Below are 20,660 nucleotides of genomic sequence, written 5' to 3'. Positions count from 1 at the left end.
GAGGACCAGTAGTCATTGGGGGAGTCCCTGTTCCCTGAGCACTGCCAGGAGTGACCAGAAATAACAGTCACAAGCTGGCAGAGGGTAAATTCAGTTTAGATGTCAGGAGGCGCTACTTCCCTGTCAGGGCGGCTAGGATCTGGAACTAACTTCCAAGAGGAAGTGGTGCTGGCTCCTACCCTGGGGGTCTTTAAGACAAGGCTTGACAATCACCTTGCTGGGGTCGTTTGACCCCCCCCCCAGTACTCTTTCCTGCCATGGCAGGGGGTTGGACTTGATGATCTGCTCAGGTCCCTTCCGACCCTAGAAACTATGAATAGAAAATGAGGGTTGGAAGGGACCTCTAAGTTGGAAAGGACCATCTAGTCCAACCCCCTGCTCAAAGCAGGACCATCCTCAACTAGATCATCCCAGCCAAGGCTTTGTCGAGCTGGGTCTTCAAAACCTCCAAGGATGGAGGCTCCATTGCCTCTGAGTAACCTGTTCCAGTGCTTTACTACCCTCCTACTGAGAAAATGTTTCCTAATATCCAACCTAAACTTCCCTTGCTACAACTTGAGACGGTTGCTCCTTGTTATGTCATCTGTCACCACTGAGAACAGTCCAGCTCCATCCTCTTCTGAACCTTCCTTCAGGTAGTTGAAGGCTGCTATTACATCCCCTCTCAGTCTTCTCTTCTCTAGACTAAATAAGCCCAGTTCCCTCAGCCTCTCCTTATAAGTCACGTGCCCCAGCTCCCTAACCATTTTTGTTGCTCTCTGCTAGACTCTCTCCAATTTGTCCATATCCTTTCTGTCGTGGGGGGCCCAAAACTGAATACAGGACTCCAGATGTGTCCTCACCCATGCTGAATAGAGGGGAATAATGAGTTGAGTGGAATGTTATTACATAGAAAGTTGCTTTCTAGGGAGTTTTCCTCTCAGAGTGTTTTTGTAATGTTTGAACTGGAGCAGGGTTTTTTCCCTGTCCTTCCCTCTCACTTGCAGCCTCCACCATTAAAGGTCCAGGCAGCTCTGATTCAGGGGCTGTGCTCCTCACACCCATGCTTGATAGCTGATGCCCCTTTCGTCCAACCTGTTGTTGGTTATTCTAGTTCATGGGAGAAATTGGTGATGGAATCAGGCTTCATTGGTATTTATTTGCAAGAATATTGAAAGCCCTGCTTTCTTGAGCACAGGAAAAAGCGAACAACCAGATACAGTGACCCTACCCTACAAGACAAGAAAGCTCTGTCCTACAAGACCCTGAATTGTAAGGGGCTTTATGTCCCTTCCAGTCAGCAGCTTGATCCAAGGACCAGGATCTCAGCCCAGAACTCTTAAGCCCCCATCTTGTGTCCTGATCACACAACCATCTCACTGCAGAGCCCTCTGCAAGCCTGGCCAGCTCACACCACCCCTCAGTTCCCAGTCCTTACAATGGAGTTCCCAGCATTTAGTTTATCACAGGGGTAGGAGATTCCTTCATCTGTAATGCATTTAGAAGGGAAATTCAGATGTGAGAGATCACTAAGTATGCTGCCTTTGCTGCTGTGAACCAGGTGGGCATGCTTCATCAGCAAACTCAAGTGGAGGTGGGTGAAAGTGTTTGTACAAGTGAGGAATGCTTCTGCAGTCAAATTCCCACCAAGGATTCCCTGGGATGCTGCCCCCAACCTTTTCTGCCTTGGCAGGGGGTGTACAGTACCAGGAGTCCCACACAAGGTATAAGGATGGAGAATGCACAAGAGAGCCCCTGATGGCCCCATTGGTCTCTGTAGAGTAGAGGAACCAGCAGGGGCAGAAAGGCAGTTGCATGCCTATTATTTGTGTTCAGGAAAGTTTTCTTCTGATCCTCTCTCTCACTCCTTGTTTCCTAGAGTTCTTCGGAAATTCCATTATCTGCTCAACCCCAGACAAGTGTACAACCTGGACCGAGGGGGACCAACTCCTGGGTAAGCAGGTGCACTGTTCAGCTACTAAGCAGTTCCCACCCTCCTACACCCCTTCCTTCCTGCCTCCCCTCCATTTTCTGCTCTTTTCCCTGCCTCTCTTCCTCCTCTTCCCCCACCTTCCCAACTACAAACTCCTTTTTCTCCATCTTCTTACACTTTCCAGATTGAATTTTTTCCACGACACCCCAGACTTTCGTGTTTTGGCCTGTGGAGGGGATGGGACGGTCGGATGGATCCTGGACTGCATAGGTAACTAAGGATCCATACTGCTGAGTTGTGACTTCACAGACCACAGGCCTGGAAAACTGGTTGAGACCTTACAGTGGAGCTGTCCTGGACCTTGGAGCAGACCTGCACTGAGAGAAGGACTTGAGAATTATTATTATCCCTTTCTTGCTTGTGCAGTTGGCCAAAATTCAGGATAGAGTGGGTTATTTCCCTTAGGAGGTGTCATTGGTGATGGAGCCAGGTGTGTGATTGATATAATCCTGTGTATTTTTCAAATAATGTTCTTATAAAGACCTGTTCCTCTCAACAGGCAGCAGGAGACGGATCCTTTGCTTATACTTCTAAGCCCCTTTCCAGCCAGCACTTAGCCTAAAAGCTCTCCCTCTGACTTTTTCTCCAAGCCACGTGTCCAGTGGTAGTTTTGGCTTTCTGGTGCTTCTGTCTCAGCTCCTCTGCTGTTCCTCCGGCTTCTGTCACAGAGACAAGTAAATGTATCTCCACCAAGCAATATCCAGAGAGCTTTCTCTGCCCTTGCCTGCCTGTGTTCAGCGCACAGATGTGCCTGCATTTTGGGTAGAGGCTAATTTTGTTTTAGGTGCGTCATTCCTTAAAGGAGATCAGCTGGTTCTTATGTCAGCCAGTTTAGCTGCGATTTAATCCAGCCCCTAATGCTAGCAAGTGAGGGCAAGGAGGCGCCTCTTCTTCTCCTGAGCTTCCATGTCTCCTATTTGCCCTCTAGCTGCTTTCCTGCTGCCTTATTGCTACACATGCCTGCCTCCTGCTGCCAGCTTCATCTTCTGCTTTATGGCTCTTTTTTATTCTCTGCTGTGGCCCCTCAGTCCCACCAGTGGAGCAGAAGGGAGATGCTGGTAGGGAGGGGAGGAAAGGCTGAAGAACATGAATGGGACGTTCCCATTCATGCTCTTCAGCCTTCCCTCCCGTTCCTATCAGCATCTTCTTCTGCTGCATGAGAGCTGGGTTTTCTGCAGGGAAGCCCCCATGGCCAAGGAAGCCTGCTTCTACCCGCATGTGCCCATCCCTCCACATGGTCCACGCACTCCCTGAGCTCACCTTCTGCACTCTGGAAACTGTAGTGTTGTTTATGTCCTGAGCCTCATCTGCCTCTTGTGTGATCAGCCCAGTGCCCGGCTGCAGCCTGTCCTCCTTGGGTTGAGGCCACAAAGGAAGAGAATCACCCAGGTTGCCCCAGGAGGGATTGTCCTTTTAGCTGCCTCTCCAGCCTCGGTGCTGTTTTGGGTGGGTGGGTGGCTGGCTGGGTTCTGTCCCAGGGCTGCCTGCTTGTAGAGAGCCTCTGACACCTGTTTCTGTTTGGGCTGCAGACAAAGTGAACCTACCGAAGCACCCGCCTGTGGCCATCCTACCACTGGGAACTGGCAACGACCTCGCGAGGTGTCTGCGCTGGGGAGGAGGTGAGGCATCATGACCCCTCTAGTGCTATCTGGCTGACAGGGCTCTGCCCATTCAGCACTTATGCATCCTGAGACATGCCCACATGCCTCTTGCTTTGTGTTCAGAGGCCAAACACTCCCTTCAGAGGTGCGAATGGACACAGGGCACAGACAGCCTCAGTAACTTGCCATCAGGACACACATTTTGTGTAATAACTTTGTGGCTTATTCCTCATTTGATCATTCCATTAATTGAATGAACATGTGGCCAGGTCACTACTGGAGAGTTTAGCCAGTTAACCATGTCTCAACTGTAATGTCTGCCAGGGGCCTTAGAGTCAGCATGTGCCTAGCGGTCTAGCTGCAAGCTTTCTCTTAACACGGTTAACCATGGTTGGCAAATAGTCACCCTGCATCAAGCCAAAAATTTACCCCTACTTAATCACCAGAGATGCAGCTGGCCCCAGGAGAGGGCAGACTCCAGGATTCAGATCCACGTGCGCTCACAATGGACTTTTCTTCTCCCGCCCCCTTTGTCCTCTCATCTCTCCTTAAATAAATCAATCCAGCTGGGATAGCAAAGGGCTTTGAGACCTGTTTGTAACTCCCTGTAATGGGCAGTATACATGCTGGTTATACAGGGATTACGTGGCTGGGATAATAACAAGGAATTCTCTTTGCCAGTGCCATAAGAGGTGATGCTACTCTTTGTGGCATGTGGTGGCACTGAGCTGTGTTACCTAAAAGCACAGTTCTCCCTGAGCACCCACAAGCACCCTCATCCACTACATCCCCTGGGAACCCTAAAACCAGCAACCTCCAAGTTAAACTCTTGCAAGCAGGGAGTGCTCTCTTGGCAGCTGGTCCAAGACCCTGGCACTTCCTTCCTTCCGGAAGAGGAGGAGGTGAGAATGACCACAGAGCTTTCCGCCTGCACAGTGAAATGCTAGCCTTGTAGCGTGGTGTTCCCACAATGGCAGCAACCATCTCTTAGCATGGAAAGGTGGGCTAGTTGTGCACACCCAGGCAGCTGTGGAGGAGGAAGAATTATAGTCCCCTCAGTGTACTCACATTTGAGAGAGTGGGAAACGCACATCCCATGGTGATAGACACAGGAGACAAACCCAGATAGAGAGCTGGGCATTGAGGCCACCATGAAGCATACATGGTTCTAGCGTAGCTGTTACCCATTTTTAAATCATCCTTAAGCCCGCGATGGCCAGTCCTCAGCACCTCATGTCCTGGAGATGTCACAGGGGTGGCTCTGGAATGTGTACAGTGAGACCAAATGAGCCTGGGGGGTGGGGTAAGTGTGAACCACATACATCCTTTGCCCTGCAGGAGACTATTCCTGCTTGAGTCAGTAGAATGCTCATAAAACTTGGCCCATGGGGGTTGCAAACTGGGGCCCATTTGGTTCTACAGTTTGACATGTGATTCAGGTTGCAAAAACATCATCCCAGCCAAGGCTTTGTCTAGCTGGGTCTTCAAAACCTCCAAAAATGGAGATGCCACCACCACTCTGGGTAACCTGTTCCAGTGCTTTTCCACACCCCCCATGAGAGAGTTTTTCCTTCCATCTAAACTCAGCTTCCCTTGCTGCAACTTGAGCCCATTGCTCCTTGTTCTATCATCTGCCACCACTATAGTCTAGCTTCCTACAATCCAGCCTAAATCCCTTGTGGTGATTTAAACTCATTATTTCTGGTCTTTTCCCCTGTGGACACAAAGAATAGTCCTGCCCTCCTCTTTATAATAACCATTTAAAAAAAATTATTATCAAGTCCCTCCCCATGATCTTCTTTTCTCCAGACTACATAGTTCCAGTTCTTCCAAACTTTCCTCATACCCCTAATTATTTTTGTCACTCTCCTCTGGGCTGGTTGGTCCACATCTTTTTTGAGGTGCTGTACCCAAACCTGGACTTCTTACCTGGCTTTAAGGTGAGAAAGTGACCCCAGTGTACCGTAAGTGCACATCCTCCAGATCTGGAGTCAGATGTGCTACCATTGTGCCATAAGACACCTAAAAGCACGTGTGTGCGACTGGGGTGGGGGGCTGAGCCCTGATAACTCGGGAAGGTGCTGCCCACTGCCTGGTTTGTTGCACTGAGTGAAACCTACTGAGAAAACAAGCCACTTGCTGTGAGCAGAAAATGAACCTGCACAGAGAAACCCCACTGGATTTCAAGTCCAGTGCCTTAACCATGTAGCCAAATGCAACTTTTAAGGACACATATGTTACCACTCAGGAACTGTCCTTTGCAGAGCATCTGCCCAGACTGTAGCTCTTTGTGTCTCCAAACATGGTGTTTCTCCCTGGATGGGGAGGAGAGCTGGTCCTGTCCACTCTTTACTCTGCTCATTGCCATGTCCTGCTGAATGCCACAGACCCCCTTCACCACCCTACAAAACTGCTGCTTCTGTGCCAGCAACCTCATTTACTGCTGAGTGCTGCCTACTGCCAGTGACGTACTGGTCACTGTCTGGTTCCATCTGCTCCCAGCACTGGTCTGTCACTGCACTTGCTGGTCAGGTGTCCCTTGCTGGTGATACCCCCTGCCCTGGTCACTTCCGTGCCCTACCAGCCAGCACTAACTCCATGTACACACAGGTGGCTAGGCTGTACTGTGTCCCTTCTGACATGGCACTACCCACCTGCCTCTGCTGGCTCAGCATAGCACTGGGCTTCATCTCCTACCTCAGCCCTAGTTGCAGACTGTGCAAGTGTCACCACTGCCACCAAATCTACAGCCCATTGAGCTGCATCTCCCATCTGCGCCCAGAACCCCCACCGAGGCCTGACTCCTGCTGGCATTGCCCATTGCCCATCTGTACCTGCCACTCTTCAGTTAAGAGTGACCCATGGCTGTTTTTCCCCTCCCAAGGTTATGAAGGTGGTAATTTGATGAAGGTCCTGAAGGACATTGAGCATAGCACCGAGATCATGCTGGACCGGTGGCGAATTGATGTGATCCCCAACAACAAGGAGGAGAATGGGGACCCTGTCCCATACAGCATCATCAACAACTATTTCTCCATTGGAGTGGTGAGTAACCCAACAGTCCCCTTTCCCACAAGGAAGCACCCAGTCTGGCTGAGGTAGGGTCAAGAGGAATTCATTGATCCTGGTTGCTGGCAGTAGTTGCACACTAGGTCCCCCAGCACATGCTGTACTAGTGATTTGTCCCAAGCCTTCATGCCAGCCACAGAGTTATTATGTTTTTTTTGTGTAATAATGCTGTGGCTTTTATCACGCCATTAATTGAAAGAATGTGTGACCAGGTCACCGCTTAAGACATGATGTCTTAAGTGTAATGTTTGTCAGGAGCTTTAGAGTCGGTGAGTGACTTTATGCTGGGTCATAAACGGAGTGACAAGGTGTTACACGATGTTAGTTCTTGGATGTCTTTTTGGAGCGGCAGTGGAGCATAGGGCTGGAAAGGGCCTTCCTGGCTACTGAGCCCAGGCTCCTGCTTGCCAGGAGCTACTGGCACAGCGCTGTCCAGAACTATAGAATACAATACAGTCCTGGAGCCCTACAGCCCTTGCTTATGTTGAGTAAACCTTGTTCACACAGGCCATCCCTCTGAAGCTGATTAGAAATGTGTCCTTATTGTGTAGTGTCATTTGTCAGTCCAGACCCTTCATAGAGCTAAGTGAAGATAACTTTCCAGGGCTTGTCTACACCAAGATGGCAACAAGTCCTGGCAGTGAGGGGCACGAACTCACCCTGCCTATGTCCTGATCACCTACTCCAAACCTGGAAGTTACCCATGAGGCTACCCCAGGTTTGTCCCTCTGTGGCCATTCTCAGGTCTGACATAGATCAAGAGAGTAAGAGCAACCAGAGAGAGAGAAGCCAGGCACATCCAGACTGGCCAACTGCCTAATTTGTAGTGTGTTTGCAGGCATGGGTCAGCAGCTGGTGACAGGACATGCTTGGGCCTCTCTATGCCAGGACTCACTGCTGTGTGGGATAGACAAGTCCCCAAGAGCCTCACCAAAGTGGGACTGCTGCTGGCCCTGCAGGCTGGGGGGTACAACAGTCTGGGGAGCAGGCTGAGTTTCCTACGGGACCGTTGTAGAGGTGGAAAGCTCAGGTGCTTAACGCTGACCGTGTTCCACCTGTGAACTACTAACTCCCTCTCTATGCTGACCTGGGGAAGCCTGGTCCGAGCCTGGGCTCGCTGAAGGATAACAAGCTCACTGAGAACCACAGAAATACTTTAATCAGAACGGATTTTGGCCCAGTCTCTATGCCTGGCTGCTTCTAATACTTGCTCCAAGCTCAGGCAGATCTCTGCTCTCAGATCTGCCCATGCTGTCCCTCACTGTGCTCCTGCCAAGTGATTTCAACACTGCTGCCCATGGGCACGGAGCTGTTGTACTTGTGGAGTTGTGTGAACTCCCAGAAAAGCTGCAGTCTGCAATAAAATGCTCTGCTTGGGTATTATTATTCCCCAGTCACATTCACTGGCATTTTCCCAGGGAGACTCACATTGTTATACTGCCTCCTGGTACTTTTATGCTCGTGATATATTTTTTCCCTGTCTTTATGGCTGTCTGCAGCACTTCTTAATTCAGGCTCCTCATCAGATGGACCCCATACAGTTTGACAATCATTCTTAAACATGGGGAATAAGGTCAGGACTAATGTTTTCTAGGCACGTTGGGGCTTGTCTGCACTGCAGTGGCAGTGCATCCCTATGCTGGAGTAGGGTATGAGCATGCCCAGCAAGGCTGCTCCAAGGTCGTCCTTAGTGCCCATTCTCAGACCTGCCAGAGACCACCCCTAGGTGATCGCGGAGCTTAAATCCTCTTGACCTTCAGTGAGATTTGGGCTCCCAAATGCCTTGCTCACCTTTGACAACGAGACTTTGGCTATTCAGGCAGTGACGTGCTTCTGAAAGTATTAAGCCAGACCTCCAGCACCTGCCAGGCCCCTGCCCCCAATAGCACATGCTTCTGTTTCTTCCCAGAGATTACTCTCAGCTTATTTTCCTAGAAAAATAGAATCATCATAGAGCAGCAAGGCTGGAAGGGAGCTCCAGAAGTCATATCTAGTCCAGCCCACTGCATGAGGCAGGATCAGCCCTGTCCAAACCGTCCCAGACAAATCCATCACCTAACCTTTCAGTAAAATGACCCTCGGCTTTGACATAACACAAGACATAACTTGCTAACCTGCCGCAAGTAAAGCAGCCAATGTCCTGCTTCTGTTTTCCATTGAATGGCATTGTTTTGGGAAGGTTTAGGGGCCCAGGTGCTGGGGTGACCTCCAGAAGGAACCTCAGGAAGGCTTGAGCCGAAACGTCGTCATGTGGAAATAGAGAAAGGCCTAGAGCCAGTGGGGCTGGCAAAGGGGCCGGGTATTTACCTAAAAAAAGAAACGGCTGGCTGTTATTTTTGGGGGGGAGGGATGACCTGACACATGCTTGTCCCCATCCTGAGAGCTGCCCTGTGAACTTCAGCTGTTTCCTCCTACTCTGCCCCTCATTTGACCTGACTCCTACAGATTTACACTCGTGTCTGTCTTGACATGGCCAGGTTCCTGGTAAAGCCATTGGCAGTGCCACTTCTGCTCATGCCCCAAGCTACATCTTTGAGAGCACCAGGGAAGCCCTTGGCCTGAGCACGCAATTCCCTTTCCCTTCCACGGGAATATCCTGCCTGGTCTTCGGAGACAGGCACCGGAGCCAGGATTCTCCAGTGACTTCATGGGCCACTGGTGACCTGTGGAGCAGTTGCCGGTCACTTGATGCCCATTCTCCTGTTTATTTCCAGTTGCTAAAGTACATGAAGATGGCTAAAAATACAGGAGATGCTTTACTATGTAAACAGTTGCTATGGTTGCCATGGCAATGTTATCAGACACCAGATGGGAAGGGAGGTGGCCCATCCTGCAGGCGAATGGGAGGGGAGGTGTGCCCTGGGCTATCTGGGCGGTAAGACTCAGTCCACACTTGGAAGAGATTGGAAATTTCTACTGGCTTTGTGTGTGGGCATGAAAACATCACCAGACATTTGCAAGCTATTTTTCCTTCCCACAAAGTGACTGGAGGCAGTTAAGTCACAATGCACAAAGTACTTAAATGCTTCAACTCATACTCCAAGTTAAGCCCAGGCTTTGTTCGGTGCTTTGTTTAATCAGGGGCTTCACCTTTGATGGATCTCTAATTAAATTAAACCCAGGACTTTAGCTAATGTTATAAAGTGGTCTCCCAAGCTTTTGTGGCATTCAGTATGACCTTAGTTAGTGACAGAGCTGCAGCGTGAGATTGCCATCTAAAAATAGTCTCGGGAATCTCGCACATTAGCCGTGTTCCTAAAGAACCAGCAGGAAAACCATTCTCAAGCTATTGACAGGTACTTTGCCTGCTGCAGTCTTCATCATGTGGCCATTTCCTACCCTGTGAAATCAATGCAGGACGTGAAAAGGGAGTGACTTTCTGCTTGGGAAGCAGTGGCTCTAGGTGCTTTTGCTGCAGAGGCACCACTGTTGGTAACAAAACCAGAGAACATGCTAAAACAAATCTCTATTTCTTATAGCATGAGTACGTTATGGGATCATTTCCCCCCCAGCAGACCAGGAGTTTCCCAGCCACCCTCGGAGGGAAGGAGTTAATATTAACCATTCATATCAGCACCCTGTCGCCAACACCTTGTTGGTCCCACACGTGGACCTGGGTTGGATCATGGGCACGAATGGCGCAGGGCCCATTCCAGCCCTGTCACCAGAAGATGTTAATTTCCAAGCAGATAGAGAAAGTTTCACATGTGGTCATGTGTGTTTTTCACGTGTTTTCTGTTTAAATCTTTGTTACTGGTAACCCCTGAGGCTCAGCTCAGAGTCACGATGTATTTACATACGTCAGCCACTTTTCCGTATCACGGTGGGCCCTGAAAGGGCCCCATTCACAAAAATAAGACCTGGAAGTATGTGCTACATCCAATCTATCCTCGCTGTCCATTCTGGAAGACTGCAGGGTACTGGCAAGCAGATAAAAGGGACAGAAATGAATGCATAGGTCATACTTGGGAATCTCAGCGCTGACAGAATGCCTTTAAATAATGCGATTGATGATGGGATGTTTCAGTCTTGGGGAGCTAGGCTGCCACTTCCTATCTCCTCCTCCTTTATTTTGGGTGTTGATCCATGGCAGGCAGCAGTGATATCGTTGACAGGAAGTTTTGGATTGCAAATAGTTTTTGCCCTATGTTTAACTCAGGGCTCCCCAAAGGTTCTGTCACTGGGTCTTAGGTGATGAATAGGCTGCTAATCCCTTGATGGAGTGAAGTGTATTTCCAGGGTTACCTGAACTCTGAGACTTGAAAGAAATCCATTGGCACTATTACTGGGGCATTTGAAAACCTACTTAAGTGGCTGACTTGATAACTGCATGCTCACATGGACACTGCATCCGGTCACGTGACAAGCGTGGACGTTAACACATTTCTAAACAGGCGCTGTTGTTAAAAATGTCATACGTGGGCCAACACTGACACATTCTCCACTGCTTGTTATTGCAGTTAATCTCCCGTGTGGGATCGTTAGCATGGCACACATGGAAACTGAGAGGGAAGTTGTGCTTATTGGAGCATGGCGTAATAACCCTTTTCTATTTGCTGCTGAGGCGGGAGTTAGTCTTTATCATCTCACTGGCTTTTTAACTCCAAAAGCATTTGCCGCATTTTTACTTTGGCCTCTTTGATGAATTAGCACTAGCTTTCTTTGTGTTAAATCTTGACTCAGTAATTCCAAAGCAGGAATGCCTTCTCCCAGTCCCCAAAATCCTAGAATAACCTAGAATTTCTGAACCACACCAGAGAACCTAGTGGATAATTCTAATCCTGCCGTGCCATTGCGTGGGATGACTCAAATAGTCCACAGAAAGAATAGCATTCTGCACCCTTAGTCAAATAGGTTGCCATCTACACGGACCCAGGAGTGTGACTGTGCTGAAAATTTGGTGACAGTTGTTAATATATGTTTAAATCAAGCTCAGTAGGTAATAAGGTTTATTTTTATTTTTCAAATAGCTTTGAAATTGTAGGAAAGCAAGCCAGAGATATAAAACAAGATTTGTTGTATATTCCTTCTGCTCTTGAGACTTGTTGTTCTTTGAGCTCTGAGGGAAGGAGCGCAATAAGTTTGCTCCACTACGCTTTCCCTTACAGTAGCTGGCCATTCTCAGATTTGGCCTCCTTCTCCAGATCCTGTCTTCCATGTGTGTAGGTTCCCTAGGTAGGAGGCTATTAGCTAATTGTGCCATGTTCAAGAAGGCCATTCAAAGCTCTTCTAAACAGGATTGGATTTGTGTGTCCTCTGGCAATAGTCCAGTCCACTCCTGGAAGCTCTCCTGGGTAGCAGGGCCTGAAGGTCAAGTGTCTCCCTAAGCCCTGCTCCCTGCAGTGTTTCCCCAGCTCCTCCACAACTGGGATTTTCTGCACACCACTTTAACACCCATAATCAGAGTAAAGGAAAGAAGAAGGGTAGGTGTGATTCCTAGAAGAGCTCTACTCAAGTTTCCGGTTCCTGTTCTTCTAGGGCTCTATCAGCCCTCTACCTGCCTGTCCATCCCACGTGTCACTGCAGCAAGGTAGTGTTGAGCTGGGGGGAGGTGGGGGGTGTTATTCACATGACGGTGAACCCTCAACTTGAGGTGGAGGCATAGACCTACCTGTCCTGTTGTAGCACTGCAGAATTCAGTACAGGGGAATTTAGCCCCGTGTCATTATATATGACTGAAAGGTTCCTTTTGTAAGTTGGCTTAGTGGGTCATATATAATGCATTGTCTTAATGGAGCCATCCCCTAATCAATGCCAGGGAGATGAGTGGTGCAATAAGAACTGCTCTTTATATGCTAGATAATTGTACAAGAACAGGTGTACAATAATGCAGGGAAGTGCAAGACTCTCTGCAAAACTAGATTTAATGTAAATTTTTCCCCTGAGCTACAGGGAAAGAGCCAGGGATGGGAAAGACCCATGAGGTCATTCAGGCCCTCTGCCTCCTGCTAGAGTGAGGTTGTTCCTTACAGTATGTGTGTTTGCTTTGTTCCTCGGTGAACGTGGCACAGATTCCCAGCTCTTTTCCTGGTTGCCTGGCATCATCAGGGACTGGGCTTTATTTCATCCTGTTTTGGGGGAAATCATAGATGAGTCTGGGCTAGCTTTGATCCATTCAGGTCTAGTCAGGATTCCAGGTGTCCCATGCTATTCCCTCATTCCACGCCCCCCTTTGTCCTCAATATATGTGATAGCATATTTGCCCAACAGGGTACTGCCCTGCCATTGACAGAGCACCCAAAGATCCCAAAATAGAGCCATAGTCGTCTACTTCTGGGGATTTGGACTTACTGGTAACACAGAACAGTGGTACAGCACAGACCACAGCCTTAGCTGTTCTTCTGCACTTGGCGGTGTCAAGGGCTCGCTGCAGGAAATCCCCTCTCCTGGCCCCTACCCCTCCTACTCTGAAGAGACCCACCTTTCCCCCTATGGCCTGGTAGTTCTGATTGGAACTGGAGGTGTAATTAGTCACAGTCATCATAACACAGGATCCAAGCAGCCTGGTCTAAGAAGACCTGGTAGAACAGCCCTGAGTCATCTACAGATGGGCCAGGGCCCATCATTACCATAGTACAGCTCTATGCAAAGGGACAAGGGCCTGTACTTTATGCTGCCTCCATCTATTTACTCTGTTCAGAGTAAGGAAGTCCAGTATGCAGCTTCTGCTGAGAGCCAGCTGCTCTGCATAGGGATGAACTTTGGTTATCAAATAAGAAACCCTAAGTAGGCTTTATCCCAGAAGTCCCGAATCTGTGCTCCAGGCCTTTGCCTCATGGAGCTGATTTCTTTCCTGTGGAGGCGAACCATCATTCTCTCAGTCTCAACCCGTGGTGCTTCAGTGTCATGTTCCTGTTTATTTGCTGCAATGTCTCTTTTGCTGTTATCTGTCACTTCGCACATCCAAATTCAAGTTTCTCTTCATTCCCTCTCCTTGCAGGATGCATCCATCGCACATAGATTCCACATGATGAGAGAAAAGCATCCTGAGAAATTCAACAGCAGGTAAACCCTCTCCCTGTTCTGTCTTGATGCTGGTGGGGAGCGTTTTTTGGGCCCTGCCAGGAAAGCTGGGCCTTAGAACAAGCTTGCTTCCTTACCTAACCTGCCTCCTGGAAGAAACGTTAATAGTCTAGAGGACAGAGGGGTGCAAGGGCAAAGCATTCATTGCTCTGTCATGGTCAAAAGATGATTCCCAGTAGAAAATTTTGTGCACAATCAAAATTTTTCCCGTGGAAAAATTCAGTTTGGCCAAAACTGTTTTCCATAGAAGAACTGTCCACCTGATGCAAAATTTCTATCAGGTCTAATTACAATCATGTAAACCTGGGCACTGCCTGAGACTTTCCCAAGAACTGTCTGACACCCCTTGCTCTCCACATTTTATTCCCTTTGCTTTCCTTTCCTTTGCAGCACTCACCAGTGTGGCAGTCTCATACATAGACCAGCAGAGGCCAATCATTTGGCATGTGTATTGCCATAAATTAAGCCCTGAGTCCTTCCTGAGTGCTACTCTGATCCCCTTCCTCTACCTTATCTAATGCTCTGCTTTCTGCTTCCTGCTCTGTCTTCTGCTGTGCCCCCCTCGCCGATCTTGCATGCAACACAGAGCCTGTCCATGCCACTTGTGGCATGTATACCTCATGTTGGCCACCACTGCTTTTTATATGCTCACCCCACTTCTCCACCTCCACCTTTGTTTCCTTTCCTGGGCCGTTTCTTTTCCCACTGGCTACACCAGTGAGAAAAGTAAAAACAGCTTAATTTGAGCAGCAACACCTAGAAGGGGAGGAAATGCTGTATTTGGCAAGTCATGTACAAATGTGTCTTTAGGGCCAGACCAGACTCCATCCTTCAGGAGTCTAAACGGTATTTAACAACCGACTGTCTTCTGCACAGTGCAAGTCTCTGAGAAACTGATAAAACAGAAGGTGGGTGGGTCTTTTTCTTGCTTTTTGTGGAATTGGTCTTATGGTGTGTTTCAAAAGTAGGCCCATAGACAATTTGTCAGGGACTTAGCAAGGTTTAGTATGTTCACGCATTGACACCTAACAGCTGGAATAGGATCTAGTTCTATGTATAGGCATATCAGCCCCTGCCTTCTTCATAAGCATGGTGGAAGATAGAGGAAAACAAAGATTGGTTCCATGATGCACCCAGAAGATTAAAATCTAGGTTGATGATGTCACCTGTCTATAAAGCAGTGAAATAACTCAACTGGAGGTGGGTCTTGGTTGATGTCTCTCTGTGGGGAAGGAAACAGCCATGAGCAATATTTGTATTGGGTCTTTACGTTACTCCGTTCTGTGGGCCTGGAGAGGTAAGCTTTTCATGGGAAACCTGCTGGAATTCAGCTGTAGGTGTAATTACATTTGTTCACATTTAATATTTACCTACCAGTATCAGGACTGGCAAGTACAGGCTGTCTAGCAAAGGCAGAGCTGCAGGTTCCAACTAGCTCGGGTCTTACTTGGTGTTGTTCAGAGTGGCACGGTGACAGGAGGAGCATGCTGCTTGTGAGCTGGATCCCTACTTTCAGAAATGCCTATTAGAAAACCTTCAAACAAAGCAAAGAGCCTCCAGCCCAGCTTTGCTCTGAGACACAAAACTCACTCATCTTAGGACAGCTCATCAAAGCACAAGTGAGAGACTGAAAGCATGCCCAGAAAAGCAGCGAAACTCAGTGGAGATGTCACACTGATGTCCACTTTAATTTCCCCCTTCCCATTCCTGCCACCAAAAGCTAGATGAATAACAATTAGAGAGAACATGTCCTTCAAGGCAAATCTCCCTTTGCTAAAATCGCAAGCTGCAAACTTGAGCTCAGCTTTGTAATTGTTTGTGTCCCACTGAGTTATTTCTGGCCTGGTCTGTGTCCCAATGATAGTACATGTTTGGGCACTGGTCCATAAAACCCTCACTCAGAACCAAATTCCACCCCACCAAAATCAAGTCCAAAACCATTGACTTCTATGGGATCAGTTTTTAACCACATTTTTGTGACCCCCTAGTGCTCTGGGTCCATGGGCTGGACACCGGGGCTACATCGACAAGAAGACCTAGGTGCTACAATGCTTGGTTGCAGCAGTGCACTTTTAGGCAAATAGTCAGTAATAGAATTCACAGCCCCTGGCTCCCTGGACTATACGTGGAGAGGATTAGGCACCTCAGAATAGGACTGAAAAAAGCCAGCATCTAAAGTAGGGCAGCTACCTAAGCTAGCCAATAGGAGATGGCAGAGAGAGAGGTATGGTGTAAACCGTGCCCCTCAAAGCACTGAGGTCTGTGTGGCAAAAAGTCATAGAGAAGTGGGCTGGAAGGGAACTCCAGAGGCTACATGGAGTCCAACCCCTGCCTGAGGCAGGATCAGCCCTATTCAAACCATCCCATAAAAATGCATTGTCTAACTTTTTAGCAAAACTGCAGAGTTGACCCTGATATAACACAAGCCATAACACCTGAACCTGCCACAGGTAAAGCAGGGGAACCATGGAAGCCACCATCTTGCTTCTCTAAAGGTTATTAATATATGGTCAAGATATCCCAGGTAGAGGGCTATGTCTCTCACTACAGAAGACAGCAACCCCCTCCCCACACACACACCCTCTCCCCCAGTCTGTACCAATCTGACCATGGGGTAAAATTCCTTCCTGACCCCAAATACGGTGTTGGTCAGAGTCTGACCAGAGGGGCAAGACCTTCTAGCCAAGAACCTCCAGCTTTGGTCTCAGCAGGAGCACTGGCACGGCCTAGTCAAAATCCCCAGCCTTGGCTGTAGCCAATACCCAGTGCCTTTGATGAAAGCGAAAAAATGGCATGATTGTTCGTGGCATAAAGAGCAATTCCTTGGATAGTTTCCAGATGTGCTTTGGTGGCCCCACCCCTCAGCAGTGATTGGCAGAAGCATATACTGTATAATTTAATAGCAAATTCCGTGGAAAGTAAATTACATCATATCATTTATCATATTATTATAAATCTAGATATTACTACTAATATGTTAAATTGTTTTTATTAAGGGTAACATAAATTATGTTAGTTGTTAAATGCTAGCATGCAGCATCCACCAGCAGTTGCAGCTGACAGCTTCTGTCTCTGTGGTGTGAAGACTTGTCCGTACATTGAGATTTCACGTTCTGTGTCTGCTGAATTGGTTGTAATTCTAAGTCAGCTTTTTGCCAAGTTGTAGAGATATGGAAACTGATCAGACTGAATCCCAAAATTCAGTTACATTTAAAGGCATCTGGCACTCTAACAAATCTCATGCAAGTAGCACATTCATTAGCATGCTTTTCTGCCATCCAGGGATTGATTTAATTAGCCAAGGGTCAGAATGCAGAAAAGATACCTGATTTGGGTCAAAAATGCAAACAGCACTAAAAAAGGAGGCAGTCAGTTTAAATCAAGGTGGTAGTGACTGATCCTACTTGTAGTACTGATTTAAATTTGTAGCTGTTGCCTAGACCAGTTCTTGTCTGTGCTGGTTTTCAGTTTGACCCTCTGAAAGCTATTGTGATGCCGTATCTTCAACCCAGTTATTCAAATCAGTTTGTTATGTGACTTGTGAATCAAAATCTGCTTCAAACCATGTTAGAAGCTCCATCAGCCGGATTGCTTTTTCAGCCACAAAATTAACTTGATCTTCACTTAAGCCCTCGTGCCATAGCGTTGCTGGGCACAAATCATGACAGTGATGCTACTGTGCAGTAGTAATGTGCTTATGTGCAGTAGCGTCTAAAAATAACTGTGCAGCAATGGGACTGTGCAGTAATGCCAGTTACTTCACAGTTGTTTAGTACTTGGTTAAACAAGTACTAAATGACTGCACAGTAAAAACTGCGCAGTCCAGCATATGTAGATGCACCCAGTGTGCAGGGTGATGACAGGCTCTTCACAGAGAAATTGCTGGTAGGACTTAATATTCCTTTCATAGTTACGAAATGTGTTGAACCATAAATACCATTTTGGAAGCACTGGTTCTGATTGAGATTACACGGTTGCATTTAGATCCTCATTTTGATTGGCAGTGGACTCCCTGTATCAAAGCTTACAGCCCGGACAATGTTTGAATATTTTTTTGAAGAGGAAACCCGGGTACCCTCATCAGGAAAAAGGATGCACTAGATATCACTTACTAAAGAAAGAATGTGTGTGTTGCAGGCGACATGAATTGCACTAGACATCATTCCATGGAGCACATCAGAGAAAGCTTTGCATATATGCATTGCATTATCAGAGAGAAATGCTGAGATCTTGTTAAATTCTATGCTGTAGTTTACAACAGCCCTCACTGCAGCTTGTGCTGCAGTTGGAAAATTTACAGATGTGAGTTGAACTGGCTGTGTTTGAAAAACAGGCAGGTCGTGGTTTTTCCAGCTCCCAGGCATAAATGATGCATGGCCCTGGAGGTGACTGCCTGCAAGTGGTGGCAGCGGTGAATGAGGAGCTCCTGCAGGCAGCCTCAGCGGTGTCAGGAGGGGAGTGGGGGCGCATAGTGAGTGCCAGCTGGCGGTTGGCGACCACCCGCAGATGCCACCGGCATTGTCGGTGGCGCTTCTCTCAGGGGATCTGCATGCACCCCCCCCATGCATCGTCAATGCTCCCAGGTACAAATCCAATGTGAAGTACATAGTTATGTTGTGCATCTGTTGCTTCATCTCCTACAATTGAAACTGATTCATATTCTGCCAATGCAGATTTTGTAGACTGAACATGCAAAGCAATTACTTATGGTAGGTAATCCTGGCAAAGTTTGTTTGCACATGGGAAACTGCCAGCATTTGGTATGTGCTTGTTGAAGCAGTCCCTTAGTTTCAGGTTATCAGTTTTTTCCAAAGGTATGTTGGCAGCAGTGAATGCCTACAGTAGCTTCTCTTCTTGTTAAACTGCTTTCAGTGGTTCTTTTAAACAATCAAGGACATTGTCATCTGTGTTTTTTTCTGACCTTCAGCCTCTGCAGAAGCCCTTCGCTTTATATGCGCTTTAGACTTGATCAGTGCTGTTTTTTCTCAGTACATCCAGAGTCGCGTTGCAAGATGAACAAAACAATTTATCACCATCTGAATGTAAAGCTCCTACAGGGAATTGTTACACAATCCTGAGCTGAAATGGATTTAGCTTTTTTTGATTTCTTTTCAGTCATCTTCAGACTTCAAACTACTGCATTTAAGATGTCGCTGAAACATTTCACTCTACCTTACTGACTTGTGCCTTCATTTAGTGACTAGTCTATGTCAGGACAAGGAGACATTAACTCTCAATCACATGATCTATGACTGTAGTGATATTGTCACTTTGTCCTTGTATTGTGGTAAGCATGTGGACATTCTAAAACAGCATATTATATGGACAACATGCATTTTATATTTTTAAAATTGATTTTGTGGACAATCCTGTATTTTGTATTTTCTGTGAAATCTGCAGAACTGTGATATAAGCAGACCCCTAATTACTACTGAGGTGTAGACACACTCTGAGGCTTCTCCTTTCTCTTTGGAGTTACAGCCTTGACCTCTCTACTTGAGGTGGAGGCCTAGCCAGGTCCTTCCTTGCACAAAACCAGAGGAGGAATTATGTCTGTTATGGGAGGGAGGGGTGTTGTCACACTTCTAACTAATAAATGTGGTTAGGGAGCTCACAGGGATGTAGGCGAATTTGATTGAAATCCCTTCTCTGCCAGAGAGGCCATGAACCCAAACTACCAACTTCTTTGCGAATGCTGTAAATGCTGGGACAGGGTGCTCTAAGATAGCACTCTATTATGGCTAGGTTGCAGGTTACACTTAGCAGGTGTTAAATACACTTAAAATGCAAGCAACTGAACATTCAAGTGGTAAAACATGCACCAAGTGTACTTGAATCATAGCAAAGTTATGGCTTTTGCAGGACAAGTATTTCCAGATTGCATTAGGTAACACATTTTCAGCTATTGTTGGGCGGTTCCATGGAGATAATACAAGCAATTCGTAGTCTTCATCCAGCCATAGCATTAGCCAGGGACCCCTCTACTGTACAGAGCCCTGACAGCTGGGTGCCTGCAGTCCCCAGGGTCCTAGGCCGATTCAAGACTCTGGCGCAGCGTCAGGGCTATGATGGACAGTCAGCAAGCTGTGCATGTTATAGTTTGGAGCAAACATTGCTGCGCCACTGCTCAGAGCACATTCTAATACTGCACAGGTTTAACACGTATTAAGTGTCCCATGTGACAGAGCCCTTAGCTCTTCCTCATGGATCTCTTTCACGTAGTTTGCAGTAATTCAAAATTCTTTGGGCCACAGAGAGAAAGGGAGTGTGACTGTGTAGCCTACTGGTTAGGACCCTCTTTGATGGAGGTAGAGCACCTGGATGTTGTTCTCTGCTCTGTACTGTCTTCAGCCTAAAATTTCATGTTGATGAATATTGAGACAAATCATTTTAGCTAAATGGAATCTCTTCATAGGTTGCAGAAAAGACGGTGCCTGTTTAGCAGCTCGATGTGAATTGTGGTTTTGGATTCATACTTCAGTGACTTGAAGCCAAACTCTGGAGCCAAACAGCTTTGTTTTTAAGAGTTCAACATCCACATTTTCCTAATTTTGCAGGGGCATGGCGAGAGAGGAAGCAGGTGGCTTTATGGGAATCTCCTGGCTTTTCTCTCTAGTTTTTTTGAGCAAGTGCTGTTTTTTTTTTAATCCAAAATGTTTCTCTACTCTTGCTTTTGCCCAGCTTCCAGTAAAACACAGGCTGGGCCTGTGTCTTTTCCTGCCAATTCCCCTTGTGGGCAGTTTCCTGGCCCTGTGGCTCCAGTGCGTGTCCTGCCACATTGTCTGCACCAGAGTGAGGAACCCAAAGCTTGCTAGCACCCTGCAGTGGGGCCAGGGGGATGGAAGCTTTGACTTTGCACTTGGCTTGTGAGGTTCCCAAGCTCTTCACTAGCCTAACATTAATGCCAGCAAACCGGGGAGATCTGCAAAAACTATGGGGTGGCAGCTGTCTGAGTCACCCAGCTAATGTGGCCCTTCCACATGTGAGCTCTGTGA

General features: G+C 47.5%; 1 protein-coding gene across 1 annotated transcript in view; it reads left to right on the top strand.

Moving 5' to 3' along the window:
• The window catches only part of LOC109294335 (diacylglycerol kinase beta-like), a 168,318-nt gene that overhangs the window by 89,518 nt on the left and 58,140 nt on the right, over positions 1 to 20,660 (top strand). Inside the window, exons 17-21 of the mRNA XM_019512643.1 lie at positions 1,859 to 1,933; positions 2,097 to 2,182; positions 3,502 to 3,591; positions 6,458 to 6,618; positions 13,583 to 13,647. Of these exons, the coding sequence (XP_019368188.1) occupies positions 1,859 to 1,933; positions 2,097 to 2,182; positions 3,502 to 3,591; positions 6,458 to 6,618; positions 13,583 to 13,647 (477 nt within the window). The remainder of the gene's footprint in view (positions 1 to 1,858; positions 1,934 to 2,096; positions 2,183 to 3,501; positions 3,592 to 6,457; positions 6,619 to 13,582; positions 13,648 to 20,660) is intronic.

Source organism: Gavialis gangeticus, unplaced genomic scaffold, assembly GCF_001723915.1.
Source record: "Gavialis gangeticus isolate Ggan-Ray unplaced genomic scaffold, GavGan_comp1, whole genome shotgun sequence".
NCBI lineage: Eukaryota > Metazoa > Chordata > Crocodylia > Gavialidae > Gavialis > Gavialis gangeticus.
This window is presented reverse-complemented; position numbering and strand designations above follow the sequence as displayed.